The sequence below is a fragment of the Dama dama genome, chromosome 8 (genome assembly GCF_033118175.1).
Source record: "Dama dama isolate Ldn47 chromosome 8, ASM3311817v1, whole genome shotgun sequence".
NCBI classification, from domain to species: domain Eukaryota; kingdom Metazoa; phylum Chordata; class Mammalia; order Artiodactyla; family Cervidae; genus Dama; species Dama dama.
Genome location: NC_083688.1, coordinates 11,035,759 through 11,059,240, shown reverse-complemented (window position 1 = coordinate 11,059,240; position 23,482 = coordinate 11,035,759). Strand labels below are relative to the sequence as shown.

The window sequence follows — 23,482 nt, the reverse complement described above, 5'->3', positions numbered from 1 at the left end:
GGGAAATACCCTGAAAGAGGAAATGGCAATCTGCTCTAATACTGCCTGAAAAATTTCATGGACAGAGAAGCCTGAACACTTGACCATTCAAATTGAAATTTAAGTAGCTCGTGGACTGTAGCCTTCCAGGCCCCTCTGTCCATGGGACCTCCCAGGCTTGGGCTGCCATTTCCTTCTCCAGGGGATCTTCCTGACCCAGGAATCGAACCGGGGTCTCTGGCGTTGCAGACAGATGCTTTACCGTCTGAGTCACCATTCAACCATTCAATGGGCCCTGCAATTTCACTCCCAAGTTCAAATAATGAATTCCTAGCCACCAGATTTGAGGCAAATTTGTAGGGGGAAAGGAAACCTGAAAACAAGTAACTGCCCACCATTTGACACTATCCCAGCAGGTAATCACAACCTTAAATGTGAACTTTCCTAAGAAGTTGGCTTAGTAACTTATGACCCACCTTGGTTAATCATTATGTCCAGGAGTGTAGGTGACATCATCTGGATAAATGAGATTACTGTTCAAAGATAAACCTCATTCAACCCTCTTCCAACTGGTCCCTGGGTTTTCAAACTCAAATGAAGGCAGCAGTGTTAAGAGGAAAAATATAATTGCAGGAACGGTTGATTACTAAAATCTTTATGAAACATTTTAAAAAAAAGTCTTGCAGTAACTTTAAAAAAGGAGTCTCTTCTCTCCCTCACAAGTCCATTCTGGCTTGTCCTTTGTCCTGGCTATATCATGGCAGGGATCTCTGAAGACACTGTGTCTAGAGGCTGCCAGTGACAGTCCATCAGCGCATCATACAGCTCCTCGCTCTGCTCCATGAACTCCTTGTTGGCCTCGGTCACATCCAGCTGCGGCATGGGGTCTGGAAGAGAAGCAAGGGTGGGTTCAGGGGGTGCAGAGGGGAGCAGCACTCAGCAGCCACAGAAGATTCAGTTCCCTGCTCCCTCCTACCTCACCGGGGCTGCCAGCTCTGCTGCCTCTGTAGGGTTTGTGAGGAAGAGAACAGGGTGGTGGACAGTTCACCCTCAAACAGGACAGGATCCATTTGCATGTGGAGGTTTTCAAGAGTAAATGCTACAGTACTACACGACTCAACCCACGGCTGGCTGAATCCAAGAATGTGGAGGAATGGAAGATAGTGAAGGCTGACTACAGGTTACATGTGGATTTATGACTGAGGCTGGCAGGAGCCCCCCTAAGCCCTAGTTAATCAAGAAAAGAAAGTAGAAAGTGAAGTCGCTCAGTCGTGTCTGACTCTTTGTGACCCCATGGACTGTAACCTGCCAGGCTCCTCCGTGGGATTTCCCAGGCAAGGACACTGGAGTGGGTTGCCATTTCCTTCTCCAGGGGATCTTCCTGACCCAGGGTCTCCCGCATTGCAGGCAGACTCTTTACTATGGGCTTACTTGGTGGCTCCGACGGTAAAGTTAATCAAGGGTCTAAATCTAATTTTACAAAATGTAACACGTAATTAGTACTCAAGTAGTTTTGGCTGCCGTTCCATGTTTATTAAACACTACACACACCTGTAGCTGTCACATGTCTCAGATTTTCTGGTATGGTCCTTTTTTGAAATTTGGGTTTGGAAAACCTGATCAAGATTACTAAATCAAGAACAATGAATGTCTAATGAAAGAGCTAGAGTCAAATACACAAGCTGAAACACCAAGTTCTGTATTTTTATATTTTTTTTTTTCTTGATTGCAATAGCGGTATTTGTTCACCAGAAACCATGACAAAATACCAAACAGTTTCCTTTTAAACCTCTAACAAGAAAACTATTCTTAGAAGGGAATATTACTGAGCACTAAAAATGAACCTCCCGTTGCATCCAACTTGGACGAATCTCACAAATAAAATAATGAAAGAAGAAAGACAGTATATACAGCACAGCATTAAAATTCAAAAACAGGCAAAACTAAACCCTGCTATTTAGGGGTGTGTATCTGTGTGATACAACTATAAAGAGAAGGAAGTTCTGTCACTACAAAACTCAGTACAGTAGGGACTTCCCTGGTGGCCCAGTGGCTAAGACTCTGCACTCCCAAGCCTTTGACTGTGTGGATCACAACAAACTGTGGGAAATTCTTCAAGAGATGGGAACACCAGACCACCTGACCTGCCTCTTGAGAAATCTGTATGCAGGTCAGGAAGCAACAGTTAGAACCGGACATGAAACAACAGATTGGTTCCAAATTGGTAAAGAAGTACGTCAAGGCTGTATATTGTCACCCTGCTTATTTAACTTCTATGCAGAGTACATCATGTGAAATGCCGGGCTGGATGAAGCACAAGCTGGAATCAAGATTGCCAGGAGAAATATCAATAACCTCAGATATGCAGATCACACCACCCTTATGGCAGAAGGTGAAGAGGAACTAAAGAGCCTCTTGATGAAAGTGAAAGAGGAGAGTGAAAAAGTTGGCTTAAAGCTCAACATTCAGAAAACTAAGATCATGGCATCTGGTCCCATCACTCCATGGCAAATAGATGGGGAAACAATAGAAACAGTGACAAACTTTCTTGGCTTGGGCTCCAAAATCACTGCAGATGGTGACTGCAGCCATGAAATCAAAAGACACTTGCTCCTTGGAAGAAAAGCTATGACCAACCTACACAGCCTATTAAAAAGCAAAGACATTACTTTGCCAACAAAGGCCTGTCTAGTCAAATGCATGGTTTTTCCAATAGTTACGAATGGATGTGAGAGTTGGACTGTGAAGAAAACTGAGCACCAAAGATTTGATGCTTTTAAACTGTGGTGCTGGAGAAGACTCTTGAGAGTCCCTTGGACTTCAAGGAGATCCAACCAGTCAGTCCTAAAGGAAATCAGTCCTGAATACTCTTTGGAAGGACTGATGCTGGAGCTCCAATACTTTAGCCACCCGACGCAAAGAACTGACTCACTGGAAAAGACCCTGATGCTGGGAAAGATTGAAGGCAGGAGGAGAAGGGGATGAGAGGATGAGACAGCTGGATGGCATCACCAACTCCATGGAAATGAGTCTGAGCAAGCTCTGGGAGTAGGTGATGGATAGGGAAGACTGGTGTGCTGCAGTCCATGGGGTCGCAGAGTTGGGCACAACTGAGCGACTGAACTCCCAATGCAGGGGACCCTGGTTCAATCCCTGGTCAGGGAACTAGATTCCATATGCCACAACTAAACATCGTGCATGCTGCAACTGCCGCCAAGACCTGGTGCAGCCAAATAAAGAAGACGCCATGAACTGCAGCACCCTAGGCTTTCCTGGCCTTCACCATTTCCCTGAGTTTGCTCAAACTCACGTCCATTGAGTCAGTGATGCCAACCAACCATCTCATCCTCTGCTGCCCACTTCTGCTCTCAATATTTCCCAGCATCAGGGTCTTTTCCAATGTGTTGGCTCTTATCAGGTGGTTAACGTATTGGAGCTTCAGCATCAGTCCTTCCAATGAGTATTCAGGGTTGATTTCCTTTAGGACTGAGTGGTTTGATTTCCTGGCTGTCTCAGGGACTCTCAAGAGTCTTGTCCAGCACCACAGTTTGAAAGTATCAATTCTTTAGCATTCTGCCTTCTTTATGGTCCAAGTCTCACATTCGTACATGACTACAGGAAAAACCATGGCTTTGACCATATAGACCTTTGTCAGCAAAGTGACATCTTTGCTTTTTTAACACACTGCCTAGGTTTGTCATAGCTTTCCTTCCAAGAAGCAATCTTCTAATTCCATGGCTGCAGTCACCATCCACAGTGATTTTAGAGCTCAAGAAGAGGAAATCTGTCACTGATTCCACATTTTCCCCTTCTATTTGCCATGAAGTGGCAATCTGACATCAAAGCTACTATGATAGCCAAAATGAAAAATAGTAACTGTTGGTGAGAATGTGGAGAAATGGAAATGCTCCAAGCCTTTTTGGACAGGTCTGGCCATTTCTCAAATGGTTAAATAAAGTTTACTATATGATCCAGCAATACACTCCCAGGTATACACTGAAGAGTACTGAAAACTTTTCCCTGAAAACCTCTCTATGTCCACACAAAAACTTATACACATATGTTCATAACAATATTATTTACAACAATGAAAATGGACACAATCCAAATGTCCATCAACTAAATGGATATCCACAGAATGGAATATTATTCAACCATAAAAAGGAAGGAATGACACATGCTATAACACAGAGAAATCAGAAGCTAAATCAGAGAGGCCATTCACAAAGGACCACATATCATACATGACTCCATTTATTTAGAATGTTCAGGATATGTAAATCCAAAGTAGGTGACTGGTTGCCAGGGACAGGATACTGGAGTGACTGCTAGTGGTTTCACAGGATTCTTCACTGTGAAACAGTGGTAATGGCTGCACAACTTTGTGGCTATTTTTATAAACTACTGCACACTTTAAAAGGGTGAATTTTATGTTATGTGAGTTACACCCTCCAAATAAAAACCAAAGAACCTAACTGAGTTCTTACTGTATATCCTATTGTATTTCAGGACTTGTTTCATTGAGAACATTTCTCTACATCAATATTCTTAGAAAAAGACATAATTATACTCTGGTTTCTCTTCAGATCGTATAAATCTTTCGCCTTTTAGAAAAAGACATAATTTATTATTTTTTTTAAGAAAAAGACATAATAAAACAAAAAATCTAATTAAAATTTTACCAGTATTTAATACATCTCCTATTATTAGATATTTATCTGTATTGATATCATTGTGGGATAAAATCTTTCAGGTAAAATTGATTTCATGCATATGAACATTTTAAGAATTCTTTGTAGAAAAATAGTATATTTTAATTTGTATTTAAGTACTAGTATTAGCAGTGTGATGGTTACATTTTGTGTCAACTTGGTCAGGGTAGTGGTGACCAGCTGTTTGGTGAAACACCAGTCTAGATAAAGATATTCTGTAGATGTGATTCACATCTACCATCAGTTGACTTTAAGTAAAGGTGATTATTCTCAATAATGTGGGTGGGCCTTAGCCAACCAATTAAAGGCCTTAAACTGAGGATTCCCAAGGTAGGAATTCTACCTCTAGGTGCTAATATAGAAATCCTGCCTGAGCCTCCAACTTGCTGAAGCACAGCACAGATTATAAATACATATATCCTTTCGGCTCTATTTCTCTGGAGAATCTTGACTAACACAAATAGTATATGCTTAAATTCTTTTCTCTTGTGGTTTATAGGCCATTTGCGCTTCTTTTGTAAGCTGTTTCCAACTTTCTCAGGCACTTGTAAGAATCAGTCAGTCAGTGCTGAATCAACCAATCAGTGGTGAATCTTTTCATCCATTGCAGGTGTCCATTCCCGCAACCAGAGGAATCCCTCTTGTAATTCTAATCTAAATTATGAGTTGAAATTTTGAGCATGTACAGCGAGCAGCTCCATACGCGAACTCCAGGAAAGCAGAGCATGACCAGTCTGGCTACTCCACTCAGTGCTGGTAAAGGCATATGGCAACAGATTAGCAAAAGCCTCCAGCAAGGGGAAGCATTTTTGCTGCTGCTTTGTTTCCTCTTGGGTGTTTCTGGGCGAGCCATGCAGCTCTAGGGGTCTCAGTTCCTTGACCAGGGAGTGAACCCAGGCCATGGTGGTGAAAGCACCCGGCACTGGACCGCCAGCAAATTCCCAAGGACACATGTTTGGGTGTGCAGACGTCTATGGACGCACGGACAGTATAGCACCCTTCCTCACTTGGGTGACAGGGTCTGGAAGATGGCCTGCTGAACCCAAGGCACAGAAGAAGGACAACACACCCTCCTGGGCCCTGTTTCTGTGTGGCTATTAGGTTAAAATGGGAGGTGTTAGGGACTTCCCTGGTAGTCCAGTGGTTAGGGCTCCATGCTTTCACTGCCAAAGGTGTGTGCTCAATTCCCGATTGGGGAACTAAGATCCGGCCACCAAAAAAAAAAAAAAAAGAGAGGCATTAAAACTGTGGTAAAGAGCCTGAAGTCTGGGGCAAGACTGCAGGGTTCCAAGACAGTCTACCTCTTGCTACGATGTTGCAACTATGCTGACCTTGAACACGAAATCTAATTTACTTTCTCTTCTGTAAAATCAAGATAATTAAGGTACTTACCTCAAAACCATTGTGAATGTCAAATGAGTTAATACCTGTAAAAGTGCTTAGAACAGTGCCCTGTACATAGTACAACCTGTCAGCTATTAACTATTTAAGCTTCAGTTTTCTTTTCTGTAGAATGGGATTTATAAAGGAACCTATTCATCAAAGTGTTGATAGGTAGCAGTGCCTGCAAAACTACTGTAGCAGTGTTGGCTATAATAATGGATGATGAAGAAATAGAAAAACTCTAAGGAGTGACACACAAATATTGTTATAATCAGGATAATTTCTCTAAAAAGGAGGCAGTGCTTCCTGCAAGAAAAGGCAAGAGACTAAGGACAGAAAGACAGGGACTCCAGGTTGAACCTTGCTCCTAACTCACTGGGTGACCCTGAGAAGACCACGTGGCTCTCCAGCTCACCATCCCTCTACTGGAGCTCCGGGTCTGCCCAGCCCACCCCTACGGTCACTGCTGCCAGAATCAGGTGACAATATGTTCAGTAAAGTGCTTTAAAATGCTAGGAAATTTGTTTTATGCCTACAGATGATGTTTCCTTTAAAGGATATTTTGCTTACAGATCACACTTTCCCTATGACCTTCTCTTGAAGAATAATTCTTAAAACAGACTTAAGATTTTAAACTTGGAATCTTTTTGTACCTTAAACTAAAGGTTTATGTACTTAGAAATCGATGTCTGATTTTATTTTACTTCCTTAAACCTAACATTCTGTTCGGAAATATGTTGAGAAAAATTAAAAAAAAAAAATTTTTTTTTTAATAATTTTCTCAAACCTGAGACTCCTTTAAAAGTATGAATATCTCATTTGAAAAAAATATTTGTCTCAAGGTCAGCAATTACTTTGGTTTTACTTTTTCTTCTGTTAAATTCAGTAAAAAAATCACAACAAACAATTTTAAATAAGCAATAATGGCTATTACCATGTAGTGAAACTGGGGGGTGGTTTTTAGTTTCTTCCTTACACTTTACTGTATTTTCCAAACTTTCAATCATAACTATTACTTGAAAGTGAGGAAAATATGTCATTTAAGATATATGGGGGGGGAGTTCCTTGGTGGTCCAGTGGTTAAGAATCTGCCTTCCAATGTAGGGGTCTCCAGTTCAATCCCTGGTCAGGGAGCTAAGATTCCACATGCTGCAGGGGAGCTAAGCCCACATGACAACTAAAGAGTCCACACGCTCTAGAGCCTGTGCTCTGCAACTACAGAAAGACTGCTGGGATAGGCAACAAGGACTCAGCGTAGCTTAAAAAAAAGTGTGGAAAAAAATCAAAACGTGAAATTAAAAAAATTATTTTACATGAATCTGACAAACTGTGAAACAAATATAAGGCAACGGAGTTTTTGGTTCAGACCTACATCCTAGGGTAGAACACCACGTGTCCAAGGAACCTTGGGCTCCCTCCTCTGTTGCTCCCCAGGGAGATCTGGGATCCGCACTTCCCACTCAGGTGACATTCACATCTCACACAGAGTGAAGGGAGTCCTTTCTTACCTTCCAATGCATCATCTCCGACTTCTTCATACGTCTGCCAAGAGACCAGAGAGGTGGGTGAGAAGCACAGTGAAAGCCTAGCCCATGACTAGGATGGCTTCTTTTTAATAAGAGGAATTAAGCTGCCTCATCTTTCCCTCTGTCTTTCTGAAGCGCAAGCTCCTGTCCTTAACCACCCCATCCTGGAGAATCACCCAGGTCTCTGGAGGATGCGGGGCCAGACCGGCCAAATCACGGTTACCTGCATGGTGCTCTGGGTGTAGCCATACTGGGGATAACTATAGCTGTAGCTGCCGGTGTTCTGGTCATAGCCCCACTGGGCATAGTAGTTCTGGTACTGCTGGTAATACTGGTTGTAGCTATAACTGTACATTTGACTATACTCCACTGGCTTCACACGGCTCCTTAAAGGAAGAAAGAAAAATAAACAAATGAGCAAACATTTCCATAATACGATATGACCGGGACTGTTCTGAGCGCTTTACACAGACTAACTTGTTTAATCCCCACAATGGTGCTATACAGTAAATATATAATTAATCCTATTTCACAGATGAGAAAACAGAGGTACAGAGAGATTACATCATTTGTCTGAAGTCACACAGTGAAAAAGAGATTCAAACCCAGGCAGTCTGGTCCCAGAACCCAGCTTTAAAGATAGGAGCTTTTGAAACTTCCCAGGTGGTCCAATGGTTGGGACTCTGCAGTTTAAGTTCTATGGGCTCAGGTTTAATCCCTGATCGGGGTACTGGGATCCTGTGGGCCAGACAGCGTGGCCAAATTAAAAAAAAAAAAAAAAAAAAGGCGCTTTCAGTGGTTAGGTTTGTCTCCCTTACAAACTCTATTAGTACTGACTTTTCCCCTTCTCAAGATCTTGGGGGGCTGTTTTTCTGCCAGCCACAAAGGCTCAATTAGGTAAACATGGCCTGGATAATCTGGATATAGAATGATCCAAGGAGCATTTTCAAATTACAAAATATCTTATCACCTTTTCCCTGTAAAACATAAGGTAAGTGTTTCAGGAGCCTGGAACTGTAGTCAGAGATACCATTTGTGGAGTAGGTACCTGGGATTTGTGCCCATTCTTTTTCATATATGGTCTCCTACTTTAAGTCCGGCACAGCTCTATGACAGAGCTATTATTTATTATTCCCTCTGTAAATATGAGAACAGAGCTTCTGAACGGTTAAGTGATTTACCCAAGACTACACAGAGGACTGGAGCCAAATTTTAACTCCAAGGCTTGCACCCCTACCACAACACGGTTCATATAGCACCTGCCCTGCAGATTCAAGTCTCCCGTCCATCTCCCCTTCCCTGCATTCACCAATCAGGGCTGAGGCCCAAAGTCAACAGAAAGCTGCCTTCTCTGATTCCACAGCTACCCCAGTCACTGCTAACCAAAGAAAATGTCAAGCCTGCAAAAGATCCACTGCTTTCAAATCTTGAAAAACCACAGGTGATGAGCTCTTCCCAAGTTCCCCATGTGCTCAATGTCGGCTTGGTGAGCTCTCAGCCAGAGCAGTTAAGCTGCATCTGACTGCCTTAGCATCACCTCCCGATGGGGCGGCTCGATAAAGTCTGATGGCAGAGATTTCCTCTCCCTGCCCACTGCCAGGCTGAAAACTGCTAATGTTTGTCTCCATGGCCCTACCCCCCGACCCATGTGTCCAAGGAGTCTACCACCCCCATGACAAGTTCAGATCACTGAAGGTACAGGGCCTGGGTCTACACATTTTTGTTTCTCCACACTCAGCTCTTACAAGTCTGACTCTCAAAGGAAACTCTTATCATCAATTCTTAGTGCATGAGGGCACCTCCCCAGAGGCAGGCATCAAATGCTGACAACAATGCTCAATGAAGAAGCAGATGTAACAGAATATAACAGCTCTGCAGAAGGGACTTTGTTTTTCTTGTTTATAACTACAACTTCAAAGTCTAGGGTGGGGCTGCAGTTGCAGGGACTCAGTTATCACTGACTGAATAAATGATGACACAGCAGAAAACACCAAAATAGTAAACATCAGAGGAACTGCTAGACAGAATATGCGATCAAAAGAATATTCCGCAGCTATTAAAAATGTTGTAAATGATGACAACTATGCAACTCTATGGCAAAGTGAGTGTGTATACTGAGTAAACTGGGGAAGCAAAAGAGTAAGCATTGTTATTGTATTAAAAATGAATAAGGCAATGAATCTACCACATGTAAACTGACCCATATGCATGCAGTGTGTGTGTATCTACATCAATATCTACATTTATACAGAACAGAAGCTTACGGAAAAGCCTGAAAAGGAACCCAGAAATTATAAGCAGTCATTTAGAGTAATGAGGAACTTTCTTTCTTTTCAATGTTTTCTTTAACGTTTTTACATATACAGTAGAGTTTAGAACAAATAACATTTGGAGGGGAGAATTGCTGCGGCTAAACTGCAGAGAGCCCCCAAATCTTTTGCTGTCTTAAAAAACACGGCCACCTGAAAGTTCTGCCTGAAGAGTATAACCACCTGTATACTTTAACACGAAGTTTCTCAGCCTTAGTAAAACTGACTTTTGGGGGCAGAGGAGACCATTCTTTGTTCCAGGAGCTGACCTGTGCACAGTAGGATGTTTAGTAGCATACCTGGCCTGTACTCATTAGATTCCAGAGGCTGCCCTCTCTCAGTATGGGATGTGACAATCAAATTTATCTTCAGGTGTTGCCAATGCCCTCAAGCTGAGAACCACTGTTTGGGCCAAAGGATGGAAGATTCTATGCAGAGAAATACTGTCTTATATCTGAGTATAAAACATGCTTGGATATGCATGGGAAGAAGGGTTTTCTGCCCAGAGTGACAGGTACAATAGTGATGTATATAATATTCTATCCTGCTTGTATCATTATTTTTCTTTAGGCCACAAGGCGTGCCTTGTGGCAATTTCCTATATCATATTCCCTATATCATTAATTCTTAGCCACTCCCATAGCAAGGGGGACTCATAAGAGGTTTATATGTTTCAACAGCAGCTCTACTGGGCAAAGAGCACACAAACTAAGTTTGCAGAGCCCAACTGCTTTTCCAGCATTGCTGTGGCGATTCTGAATGTGCCTGCCTCCCCTAGTCAGAGCTCTCTCCTCAGCCGTAAGCTTCTGCAGGGGCAACAGTGATGATGCTGGCTCATCCCCAGCACCCAGCCTGGCAAATACCAGGCACTCATTATTGTGGCCTGCACTGAGTCTCCTGGCAGCCTCCCAATCAGCAAGCGGATGCCCTGATTATCAGCAACCGACAAGGCATGTCTCGGTTCCCATGCCAGCGCAGGACTCACGCTTTGGGGATGGCCACGCTCAGCCGCACTGGTTTAGACCCCAGTCCTATGGCTCCCTGGCACTCTGTCAGGGCTCGCTTCTGTTCCAGCTCATCTGTGAATTTCACAAAACCATAACCCCTGCAGGAAAAAGACACACACATACACACGCACGATTTAGATCACAAACGTGATGCAGGTAAAAGCAAAGAACGGAAAAGAAGCCGAGACGGGAGAGCGCGCCCATCAAACCACGTGGGCAGGCCTGAGCGCCCCATGAAACAGGGGTGTCACAGAGCAGCGTGAGACCCCAGCACTGGAGGATCCCACTTCCAGTTCACCCATCTCCTCCATGCCATCCTGATGGGGCTTCTCCCCAGACAGGAGCGTCCCTCCCAATCTACTGCGAAGCATTCTTATTATTACTACAGTAGAAGCAGCAGTAGTGACAGTCACAGAAGGCCAAGTATTTACAGAGCCTGCCCTGCATGCCAGGTGCGACCCAAGGCACTGGGACTCAGCAGTCACAAGCAGACAAGGTTCCTGATCTCTTGAACTCATATCCCACTTGAGGCTAAATGAATGACAGTTAACATTTAATGACCACTTTTTATTTCCCAGGCACTATGCTGAGTATTTTCCCAGAGTTATCTCAATAACTGTCCAACAACTTGATGAAGGGAGTATCTACATCTTATTGAAGGCAAAACCAAACTTCAAAAATGTTTAATGACTTGCCCAAAGTCATGCCAGAAACAGAATTCAAAGTCCAAGCTCATAACTACTACTTAGATCAAAAAGGAATCTTTCCCGACATATATCATATGATCTCACTTATGCGTGGAATCTAAAATATGATATAAATGAACTTACTTACAAAACAGAAAGAGACTCACAGACACAGAAAACAAATTTATGGTTATCAAAGGTGCAAGAGGGTAGAAAAGGGATAAACTAGGAGGAGTTTGAGACTAGCCGATATAAACTACTAAAGATAAACAAGGTCCTACTGTATAGCACAGGGGAACTATATATATTCAATATTCTGTAATAAAAAAAAAATTCTGTAATAAACCAGAATGGAGAAAAAAAAAAAATATATATATATATATAAACCCTTCTTGAGATGTTTCTACTTTTTTCTTTTTTTAAAAAATTTATTTTTTTGATGTTTCTACTTTTAAACTAACAATAATAAAAAAGGAAATACCTTGGGGGGCGGGGGAAAAAAAAAAAAAAAGGAAGTACCTATAAAGCATTTTCTATTGATTTATTTACATTACATCATTTCATCCTTACACTAACCCCCATGAGATGCATATACTATTAATCAGTCCCATTTCACAGATGAGGAAACAGGGCCAGAGGTTCAGTAACTTTGTTGCATAATCCCTGGGCACTACTGAGGCTGGGATTTGCACCAGGCGGTTTTTGGCTCCAGCGCCTGAGCTCTTCACCACCATTCACCATGGCCTCCTTATCACACCCTCAGCTATGAGATACATGCTGCAACCAACAGGGTAGGCATCAATAAAAGTAAGGCCTTACTTAGACACGCCTGTCTGGTCCAAAACCACCTTGCCTCCCCGACAGGAGGGGTAGACTTTGACGAAGAACTCATACAGCATGCCATCATCCACATCTGGGGTCAGATCCCCCACAAAGAGGGAGTATTCAGGGCTGAGAAGAGAGAACGAGATTCAGACACAAAGAAGAAAACTTCTGCTCTTGTGAGCTCTCTTGGCCCATTCTAGATAAACCTCTTCTGTGCCATGTCAGAGAACAACACATCTGATGGGTTCTCAACCTAGTCCTAATTTGTTTCATTTGGCAGTCCTGGCAGAAGAGTTACGGAAGGAGTGTCCTGCCCCAAGTCCCTCACCCACTGAACAAAGCCTGTCTGGCTTCAAGCATTACATGAGTGCAGACCAGGGGACAAGTCAGAGATGCTCAAAAGATAAAGCCAGAGATTCTGCATTCATTGCATACTTTTAATCCAAATGGTGAAAGTACAGGGAGCATGAGAACTGAACCTTCTCTCCTAGAGATGGGCTAACATGAAATCCCTCAGCTTTCAGGACAGGGTCAGCAAAATTTTCTGTGAAGGCCATACAGTAACTACTGTAGGCTCTCTGGGGGCACCTCTGATTTCTGTTGTCTTCTCTGTGTTCACACACACAATCCTTTAAAAATGAAAGGGGGGCCAGGGGGCCTTCCCTGGTGGCCCAGTAGTTAAGTTACTTAAGTAGTTAAGGTGGTCCACTTTCATTGCAGGGGGCATAGAATCGATTCTTGGTCAGGGAGCTAAGACCCCACAAGCAGAGCAGCACAGCCAAAAAAATAAATAAATAATTTAAAATATAGAGGGAATTTCCTGGTGGTCCAGTGGTTATGACTCTGTGCTCTCACTGCCGACGGCCCAGGTTTAATCCCTGGTTGGGTTAACTAGGATCCTGCAAACCATGAGGCACCGTCAAAAAAAAAAAAAAAAAAAAAAAGTAAAAACCATTTTTAGCTTTCAGGTAATAACAAAATTAGGCCACAGTTTGCCAACCCCTGTAATAGAACAATAAACTCATTATTATTTTATTTCAAGTATACCTTGTATAAGATCAGAATATATAAAAGGACAAAGAAAAATAAAATACCACTAACCCAACTCAAAGGAAATCACCATGAACACCTTGATATGCATTTTTGTCATTTTGCTTTAGCTTCTTCCTTTGAATTTACAAAAACTGGATACAACTCATTTGTTTCTAGCATTTTTTTCACTTACAGCATCTCACCAACATCTTGACGTGAGTATTCTGTTACAACATGACACATTAATGGATACACAATATTCCAAAAAATGAACATATTGTAACTTACACCATTTCCTATTATTAGATTACTTGGATTTTCCCCCAATTTGGCCCCTTGTATGTAGTAGCTCAATGAACATTTTCTGTTTTTAAAAAAAAAAACTTTTGCTGTAGTTGATATACAATGCTGTGCTAACTTTAGGTGTACAGCAAAGTGAATCAGTTTATACATATACACATTTCCATTCTTTTTTTATATTCTTTTCCCATATAAGCCATTACAGGGTATCGAGTAGAGCTCCCTATGCTATACAGTAGGTCTAATTAGCTGCCTGTTTTATATACACTAGTGTGTACAAGTCAGTCCCAACCTCCCAATTTCTTCACTGCGTCCCCTTATCCTCCAGTAATCATAAGTTTGTTTTCTACATCTGTGGCTCTATTTCTGTTTCATAAGTAAGTTCTTTTTTAGGATTCCACATATAAGTGATATTACATGATATCAACGAACATTTTCAAGGCTAATCCTTACACATGCGTGCTAAGTCACTTCAGTCATGTCCAACTCTTTGTGATTCTATGGACTGTGTAGCCCACTAGGCTTCTCTGTCCATGGGATTCTCCAGGCAAGAATACTGGAGTGGGTTGCCATACCCTCCTCCAGATCTTCCCAACCCAGGGATCAAACCTGCATCTCTTATGTCTCCTGCATTGGCAGGCGGGTTCCTTACCACTAGTGCCACCTAGGAATAATCTTTACACATATCCATGAATAAATTCTGAAAAGCAGAATTATGGGTTCAAAGGGTATAAATCTATCTAAAGCTTTTGATACAATGTTCTCCAGCTTTCAAACAGCAATCTGAAATGCTTGATACATTTATGTTGCTACAGCAATTGTTACTGAATAAAATGTCATTACCGTGGGCAGTCAAGGGACTAGGAGAGGGAGCAAATAACAGAGAAGATAAAGGTCCTGACATAAGCAAACTGGAAGTATTCCCCAACAGGGATGAGAGGGGTTGGCCTTCAGGAGGGAAGCAAACTGGGGTCAAACTCAGCTCCCCATCCTCCTCTCTGGAAGTGACTAGCGCAGTGAATACATCTTGTCTCTATCTAGACATTTCCCAGGACTTGAAGCTACCTTGTGGCTACTCTCCACTTACCTGTTATCTGGCTGTTTCCCATAAGTGGCGTAATTCAGTTTAAAACGCTTTGCCTGAAAATTTAAAAACAAACAAACTAAAACAGAGAAAGGTGTTTCAAGAATCAACAATTTTTGGAAAAAAACTGAAATAAATTACCTTGGCCAAAACATCTCCCCCTCTCTAAGCCTCAGCCTTTTCTCCTGTTTAAAAGGAGGGGGATGCACGGATGACCGCTAAGGGCACTGCCAGCTCCATGGTTCTATGAGCCCAGGTGTGCCAGCGTGGTGCAGCTGTAAGCTAAGTAACTGTGGGAAGAGCAGAATGCAACTCTCTTGAAACGTGTCCTCACAGCTGCCAGCCTGTTCTACTTTGTCAATCAAGCAAGAGGTCTAGAGGTTCAAGTCTTCTGTGAAGGGAGGCAGCGGTGCGGAGTGGATAGGGCATGGGTTTTAGAGGCAACCAATCTTCCGTCTGCATCCTGGCTCTGCCACTTACTACCTGTGTTGCCTTGGGCAAGTTATTCCATCTCCCTGAGCTTCAGTTTCCTGGTCTGTCGAAGGTAACAATGCCTACTGTTTAGGGTTGTTATAGGATTAAATAAAAGATACGGCAGGGATTCAATAAACGACAGTTATCCATGGTAACAAAAATGGCAACATTATCATTATCTAAGTGTCCTTACAGGTGTGGCTCCTGGAAGGGGCTTCCCGTTGATTTTATGCAAACACTTCTCAGCTGTGGCCAAATCTGCGAATTCTACAAAGCAGTAGCCAGCTGGGATCCTGCAGAGAAAACAGAAAAAGTGAACGGTTAAAGATCTGACACCCAGGGACTTTGATAGGGATTGTGTGGCTAAGGCTCCAAGCTCCCAATGCAGGGGGCCTGGGTTCCATCCCTGGTCAGAGAACTAGATCCCATATACCGCAACTAAGTATTTGCATGCAGCAACTAAAACCAGGTACAGCCAAATAAATAATTATTTAAAAAAAGAAGGGGTGAGGGAAGGTTCAAGAGGGAGGGGAGACAGGATATATGTTTAATTATGGCTGATTCAAGTTGTTGTATAGCAGAAACCAACAAAACACTGTAAAGCAATTTTCCTCCAATTTAAAAAAAAGAGTAATTCAAGCTTTCACAGACAGACAGACACACAGACACACACACATACACACACAAGATGTGATACCTAGATGAGAGACTAAGTCTGGGATAGAGGGCAGGAAAAAATGTTTTTCCCATGACAGCCCATATTATTTTTGTTCCATGCTGTACTCCAGTTCAGAATTTATAGACCTGAGTATATAAGTACTGCCAATCCAGTCCAGTACCAGATTTATGTAGTAAATCATTTATATATTGTAATACCTATGAATATATTATATATTCATAGGTGTTTTATTTATATTTTGTATATTTATATATTGTAATACCTATGAATACCTCTTGTCAAAAATGTTTCCTGGGACTTCCCTAGTGGTCCACTGGCTAAACTCCAAGCTCCGAAGCCAGAGAGCATGGGTTCCATCCCTGGTCAGGGAACCAGATCCTGCTTGCTGCAACTAAGAGTTTGTAGGCCACAACTAAAGATCCTGCACAACTGAAGACTGAAGATCTCGTGTGTCCTATAAGACCTGGCACAGCCGAAAAAAAAAATATTTCTATGCAACCCAGGCAAACCTTCAGATCTAATGTCTAGGAACTATTAGGAACAGAACAAGTAAAACACTACAACAAGGAAACAAATAAATCCAGAATGGAGGACCAGAATCCAGAATGTAGGACCTAATGTAAGACAATCTTACCTCTTCAAAAAGTCATTATTCTGAGAAAAGAAAGAAGTGGGCATTTCTACATTAAAAAGAGACAAATGCAATATAGGATCTGATCTCTGACTGGATCCTAATTCATTAAAAAACAATACTCAAATATTTAGAAATGTCATGATGCCTATAATTTACTTTCTTGTGGTTTGGCAAAAATAAAACATCTACCTACCTAAATCTCTACAGACACGTAGATAAGGAGAATACAGCAACATATTAACAATTTTTGAAATGAGGTGGTGGTTATATGAGTGTACACTGCACTCTTTGTAAATTTAAATTTTTCATGATTTAAAAAGTTTTTTTGATCACCTACCACCATCCAGGCAGATACAGAGTTGAAGAACATGGTACCTGACCTTAAGAGACTTAAAATCTAGTTGAACAAAGTAAATCCACAGACCAGGCCTAATTGGGGGGATATCTGTAAGATTCCTGGTGGTCTATTTTTAAAGCATCACTAAGGGACATAAGTAGGTAGATGTGGCTAGATCCTCTGATATTCCTTCTTCCTAAGAGATTTATACTGAAAAGTTTTCCTTAACAGCATTCTTAAAATCTATCACCAGTGAAATAAATCAGACTTTTCTGGAACTAAGATACTCAGTTGAAATAACCTTATGGACACCAAGCCAAAAGGTATGGGCAAGGGAAGTACCGGAGCCCAGGGATCTAAGAACACAGTCTGCTGCTGCTGCTGCTGCTAAGTCACTTCAGTCGTGTCCGACTCTGTGCAACCCCATAGACAGCAGCCCACCGGGCTCCTCCGTCCCTGGGATTCTCCAGGCAAGAGCACTGGAGTGGGTTGCCACTGCCTTCTCCGAACACAGTCTATGAGCTCCGTAAATGTCAATGCTTAGAAGAACGGTGGGGCAAACCTGTGTCTTCTATCTTGTGTGTGCTAGAATCTTAAGCCGATGTAAAGACCACCACCAGTAAGAGCTGACTGTTACTGAGCAGTCACTATAGGCCAAGCACTGTGCTCGCCACTTCACACACACCATCTCATCTTAGCCTCACAGAACAACTCCATGAGGGAAGCAAACTACTGCTCCCATTTAGATGTGGAGACTGAGACTCAGGATTATATAATACGCCTTAAACCACACAGCTGGTACCTGCCAAAGGCTGGACTTGAGTTCAGGTTAAGCTGACTATATTCTTTCCCCAGCCATTTATTATGAAAAATTCCAAACATAAAAATTGAAAGAGCTGCCAAACACTCATATATATATATATACCCACTTTTTTTTAATATTTACTTTACCAAGTGACAATCCATCCATCCACGTCCTTACCTATTAACCACCCTTATTTTCTTTTTTTTGTTTTTGTTGATTTTTTTTTTTTAAATAATGAAAGTATGACAACACATTTATAGGAGACTTGGAAAATACAGATATCATCCTCATTTTCTGACACATTTCAAAGTAAGTTGCAGATACTGGTACACTTTTCTCAATTATTTTAACATGCTTATTATTAACTAGAGTTCAATTATTATGTACAGTTTTGTCCTTCTAAGTTACATAAATGAAATGCACAAATTCTTCTAAATGCTGAGTTATTTCCACCACAGATTAATTTTGTGTATTTTAGAACTGACTCAGTGAAAAAGATCCTGATGCTGGGAAAGACTGAAGACAAAAGGAAAAGAAGGTGTCAGAGGATAAGATGGCTAGATAGCATCACCAACTCAAAGGACATGAACTTAAGCAAACTCTGGAAATTTTATGTCATATACTGTATACGTATACCATACATTTACATAAACTGTATGTGTACACCAGTCATATACTGTATGACTATACCAGTATTTATATATTTACCTATTCATGGATACCTGGACTGCAGTTTGGGGACATTGTCCAATGTGCTATGGGGCTTCCCAGGTGGCACAGTGGTAAAGAATCCGCCTGCCAATGCAGGAAATGAAAGAGATACAGGTTCAATCCTGGACCTGGAAGATCCCCTGGAGTAGGAAATGGCAACCCACTCCTGTATTCTTGTTGGGAAAATTCAGTAGGCAGAGAAGCCACCAAGAGTCGGACACAACTGAGCAACTGAGCTCGCACGCATGCATGCACGCGTGCACACACACGCACGTGCACAAAATGTGGTATACATATTCAAGTCCTTTTCATAGTAGTTACACGTTTTCATTTCTCTTGAGTAAATACCTAGGACTAGACTTGCTAAGGCAGATATATTGAAGATGTATGGACTTTCCTGGTGGTTCAGTGGTTAAGAATCCACCTACCGATGCAGGGGACATGGGTTCCATCCCTAGTCAGGGAAGATCCTACATGCCTCAGAGCAATTAAGCCCATGTGCCACAACTACTGAAGCCCACTTGAGTAGAGCCCTTGCTCTGCAATGAGAAGCCTACGCACTATAAAGTAGCCCCCACTCACAGCAACCAGAGAAAGCCCGTGCTCAGCAATGAAGACCCAGTGCAGCCAAAAATTAAAGTTTTGTTCTTTTAAAAAAAGGAAAAAAATTAAAAAAGATACTGCCAGATACTTGTCCCCAGTGGTTCTAACATTTTCTAGTCCCACCAGTGATGGAAGAGATGTGGTTACTCCAATGCGACTGTATTCTTTTTTTTCTTTGCTGAATTTTAAAAATTGTCGTTAAGGATTATTTAGCATTGGAAAAGGGAATGGCAACTCACTCTAGTATTCTTCTCTGGAAATCCCATAGACAGAGGAGCCTGGTCTGGGCTACAGTCCATGGGGTTGCAGAGTCGGGCACAACTGAGCACACACACAATTACATAAAATGTTATCATTTTAACCACTTTGTAACTATATAGCTCTGTGGTATTAAGCATTTTACAACCAATCACTACATTCTTAAGCAATATGCTTTATTGTGCATTACTTTTCCTTGGGTCTGATCTTTTCCCCATATTTTCTGTTCCTTGTTTTTAATTTACATTTATTTGTTTTACAGTATTCTCACAAGGCACTTCAAAGTCTTTGTCATGTGAGGCAGAGTACACATGTAACATGTATGATGGTGCCACCATAAAAAACAGCTGAGATTTAGTAATCAATGGTTGTTATTTCTTATTTAGTCACTAAGTCATGTCCTGCTCTTTTGCGACCCCATGGATTATAGCCGGCCAGGCTCCTCTGTTCATGGGATTTCCCAGGCAAGAATACGGGAATTGGTTGCCATTTCCTATTCCAGGGGATATTCTTGACCCAGGGATTGAACCTAAGTCTCCTGCATTGGCAGGAAGATTCTTTACCACTCAGTCACTAGGGAAGTCCAATGGCAGGAAAGGATGATTCCAATTCTTAATAAAGATTAAAATGTGAGAACCTGTGTCAGTGTTTTGGAAAGTATTACAGAATGTATCTTCATGCCAGTAGCTGATTTATCAGGGTTTTCTGTCTATAAGAACAATAAGAAAGTACCTGTTTACCAAACAGCCAAAGTCTAGGCAGCACTTCATATCTCCCATCATTTTTCAACTAACTGATGCTTTAGCAAGCTGCTTTAGTACTCGGCACAGAGTAGATACTCACTGAACACTTTTTTTTTTTGGCTATGTGAAAGTATTCCTCACATTTTTGTTTTGTGTAGGTATTAACTGTCTCATTCCCTTATTAGAATGTAGTCAACTCCACGAGAGGAGGGACTGCTTCTGGCTTATTTCAGTCATGTGTCCAGGAAATCTAGAACAGTAGCACATAGGTAGTGTTTCACGTGAGAGTTAAGGGTACATGAACTTTGAGAACACAGCTGAATTAGTGTCCTGGCTTCTCATTTAAAAGCTGTGTAAATTTAAGACCGCTATTAAGCTTCTCTAATAACCGTACTTAGCTCAGAGGTTTTTGTGATTTTAAAGTGCTTATTACCTAGCAGATCATAATCTATTTATACTTACCAAGCATATACCATATGCCAGACATTGTGGTAAACCTTGATCGTGAATTAATGGCACTTAATCCTCACCAGGACTCTATGAGGTAGGCGCTTTCATTATGTCTATTTTTACAGTCAAGAGGGAGAATTTAAGTCACTTGCTCAAAGTCACACACAGCAGACAAGAGCTTTCAAATCCAGACTGGCTCAAGTCAGCTGTACGCCCCCAAATGTTAACATCATTATGACAACTATTGCTAGGGGTCAGAAGCCCTGACCCTCCGCGATGTTACCCTTCTCCTGAATGACACGCAGAGCGATCTACTTTATGTAGAACCGAGAAGACTGAAATAAGAGGACAAACCCAGTGAGGCGGTTTCGGATAATTTTGACGCTCATCACTGTCTCCCCCATGGTAGCAAAGGCTCTGGAGATGAAGTTCTCATCCATGTAGGGCTCCAGCTGCGTAAACACAAGAGCAGAGCGGGTTGGGCCAGCAACCAGACTCCTCGTTTCCCGGATCCGGAGCCCTTCCCCCTGAGCCCGGGGTGGGCTGCACGCTGCTGGCGGGCGGGAGTGGGGTTGGGGGGTAGGGGGGAAGAGGTTTCCTTGCGCAGAATGATCTGAACCCCTGCGTTCCCGGTCCCTCGCTTTCTTTCCCTTTAAACATGCTCCTTTGTAGAAGCCGCCCCCGCACTGGGATGGAATCCATCCCTCCAGTCCAGAACCAGGGGCGCTCTTCCACCTTTAGGATTCCTCCCATTCTATCCGCCCCCCCCCCCCCCCCACCTCAACCCTCCTTTTCGCTTCCGTGAACCCAGGCGGGGCCCCTAAGACCCCTCCCCCTCCGAGTCAGCCCCCTTCCCCTACACGCTGGGACTCACTTGGGCGTCACCTAAGAGAACTGCCCTTCTCCAAGCACTTCCACCTTTTGAGGATCCGAGGAGGACCCTTCCCTTCAGTCTCAGCCCCCACCACCCCTACCCTGGCACCTAAATACTGGGACTCGCGCCGGCGTCGCCTAGAAGAACTCCCCTCCCCATTCACGTCCACCCTTTTAGGGATTCGAGGACCCTCCCCCCTCGGCCCCTTTCTTCCTCGCGACGCTAAGATTCCTGCACCACAGACCCGGGAGGCCGCCCTCACTCACGTCGCCCATCCACAGGCTGGCCGCCATGCCCGCGGCCCCGCCGGGACTCTGTGGGGCCCCCGGGCTGGCGCAGACGCGGGGGCCGCCGGGCCGGGACCTCCACGGAGCATGCGCCTCGGCCGCCTTCTGCGCATGCTCCGCAGGTCGGCGCCAGGACCGCGCCCGCGCGCCGCTCCGGGTCTTTCCGGCTCCCGGCGAGCGGGTCCCAAGACTGGAGGGGGCGGGGCAGAGCCCGCCCAGCGCCGGGCTGTGGGTGGAGCGGGTGACTGGCTTTCTCGGGTTTCTATTTAAACACACACATACAGATAAAATTACAGAATTTTACGCTCCTTGTAAAAAAAAATTGCAAATGTAAGCACTTTCCCCCCCCCCCCCCAACCCAAGTTTAAGATGTCCTTTGGGAGTCTGGACGATTCAGTTCCACTCACTTAGGCAAATTACTGACTGGTCCGCTCCAGCCACCCCTTCACACCGCATTTCCCAGTTTGCAAATTGGGGCAACTGTGTCATCTCAAACGAATCAGTCCCCAAGTCTTGTCACTTTCTGGCGTCCCACATCTACACTAATCCAAACCGCCAGTTCTAACCTGTCCCAAAACAGTGACCTGCCACAGAAGGCACTCAGTAAACTCGGTTTCTAGAGAATCCTGACAATTTGACTTCTAATATGGGAGAGTCCCAAGCCTTCACCTCAGTTTACTACCCATTCCCCAGAATGTGAAACTTCTATGAGAATTGTCATCTCCAACAGTGAAAGTCATTCCAAGTGCTTGAGGATCCATTTCTGAGGCTCCTTCTGGGCTGATGGCCACTTCAGCCCTTCCTTGACAGTATATACATCCCAAACTTGGGGTGTTTGGCCCAAAAGTCAAGCACACTGGTGGATCCAGTCTTAGATCCAACCACAAGCTGCCAAATTTCCAGTTTTATTCTATTCACTTCCACAGTAGTGTAGTGTTTAGGTGCTTTGACTATAGATTTGAACAAATTGAGCCCTCCTCACTATTTTGGGTAATAGTAACACTTGGTTTCCCGACTGGCTCTGTGGTAAAGAATCCATCTGCCAACTCAGGAGACACAGGTTCCATCCCCATACGGAGATAATCCCCTGGAGAAGGAAACGGCAACCCTCTCCGGTGATCTTGCCTGGGAAGGAGGAACCTGGCGGGCTACAGTCCACAGGGTTGAAGAGTCGAACTCAAGTTAGCAACTAACCAACAAATAGCAGTGTTTACCTCATGCCATGTTTTGTTTGGCCAAGCAGTGTGACATGTGGGATATCAATTTCCAGACCAGGGATCAAACCCATGCCCCCTGCACTGGAATTGTCTTCACCACTTGCCCTCCAGCAAAGTCCCAAACCATGTTTGTTGTGAGGACAAAATGAGAAATTGGAAAAACATTTGGCCTAATGCCTGGCATCTAATAAGTGCTCCAAAGTGGCAGTTGGAGGCCTTTGAATTATAACTGATAAATATTTACCACTATCTGCCAACCCCTCTGCTTTTTGCATACTATTTTTAAATTTTATTTTACATGTGGAAGATTTTTACATACTTAACTTAGAATGTAAGTTTTATCAGATAGGATTCCTTGTTTGCTGTTTCTAATCAAATTCCCACAAGAATGTTGGGGATGTGTTAGACATTTTTGTCAGCAAAGTAATGTCTTTGCTTTTTAATATGCTGTCTAGATTGGTCATGGCTTTCCTTCCAAGGAACAAGTGTCTTTTAATTTCACTGACAAAGGTCTGTATAGTCAAAGCTCTGGTTTTTCCAGTAGTCATGTATGGATGTGAGAGTTGG

At 43.0% G+C, this 23,482-nt stretch overlaps 1 protein-coding gene across 3 annotated transcripts; it reads right to left on the bottom strand.

The window, feature by feature from the left end:
- Nucleotides 1-588: 588 nt before the first annotated feature.
- On the bottom strand, nucleotides 589-21,802 carry TRNAU1AP (tRNA selenocysteine 1 associated protein 1). Of its 3 annotated transcripts, XM_061148376.1 has the most exons (9): nucleotides 21,678-21,802; nucleotides 20,892-20,989; nucleotides 15,511-15,610; nucleotides 14,847-14,899; nucleotides 12,422-12,553; nucleotides 10,895-11,014; nucleotides 7,824-7,986; nucleotides 7,583-7,616; nucleotides 589-866 (listed from the first exon to the last, which is right to left on the bottom strand). In XM_061148376.1, exons 1-9 carry the CDS (start codon nucleotides 21,702-21,704, stop codon nucleotides 730-732), a joined length of 864 nt encoding a protein of 287 aa, XP_061004359.1. In that variant the 5' UTR covers nucleotides 21,705-21,802; the 3' UTR covers nucleotides 589-729. The 3 variants fall into 3 exon arrangements, with proteins under 3 accessions (XP_061004359.1, XP_061004360.1, XP_061004361.1); XM_061148377.1 differs by lacking the exon at nucleotides 10,895-11,014; XM_061148378.1 differs by lacking the exon at nucleotides 12,422-12,553.
- Between the last annotated feature and the right edge of the window lie 1,680 nt (nucleotides 21,803-23,482).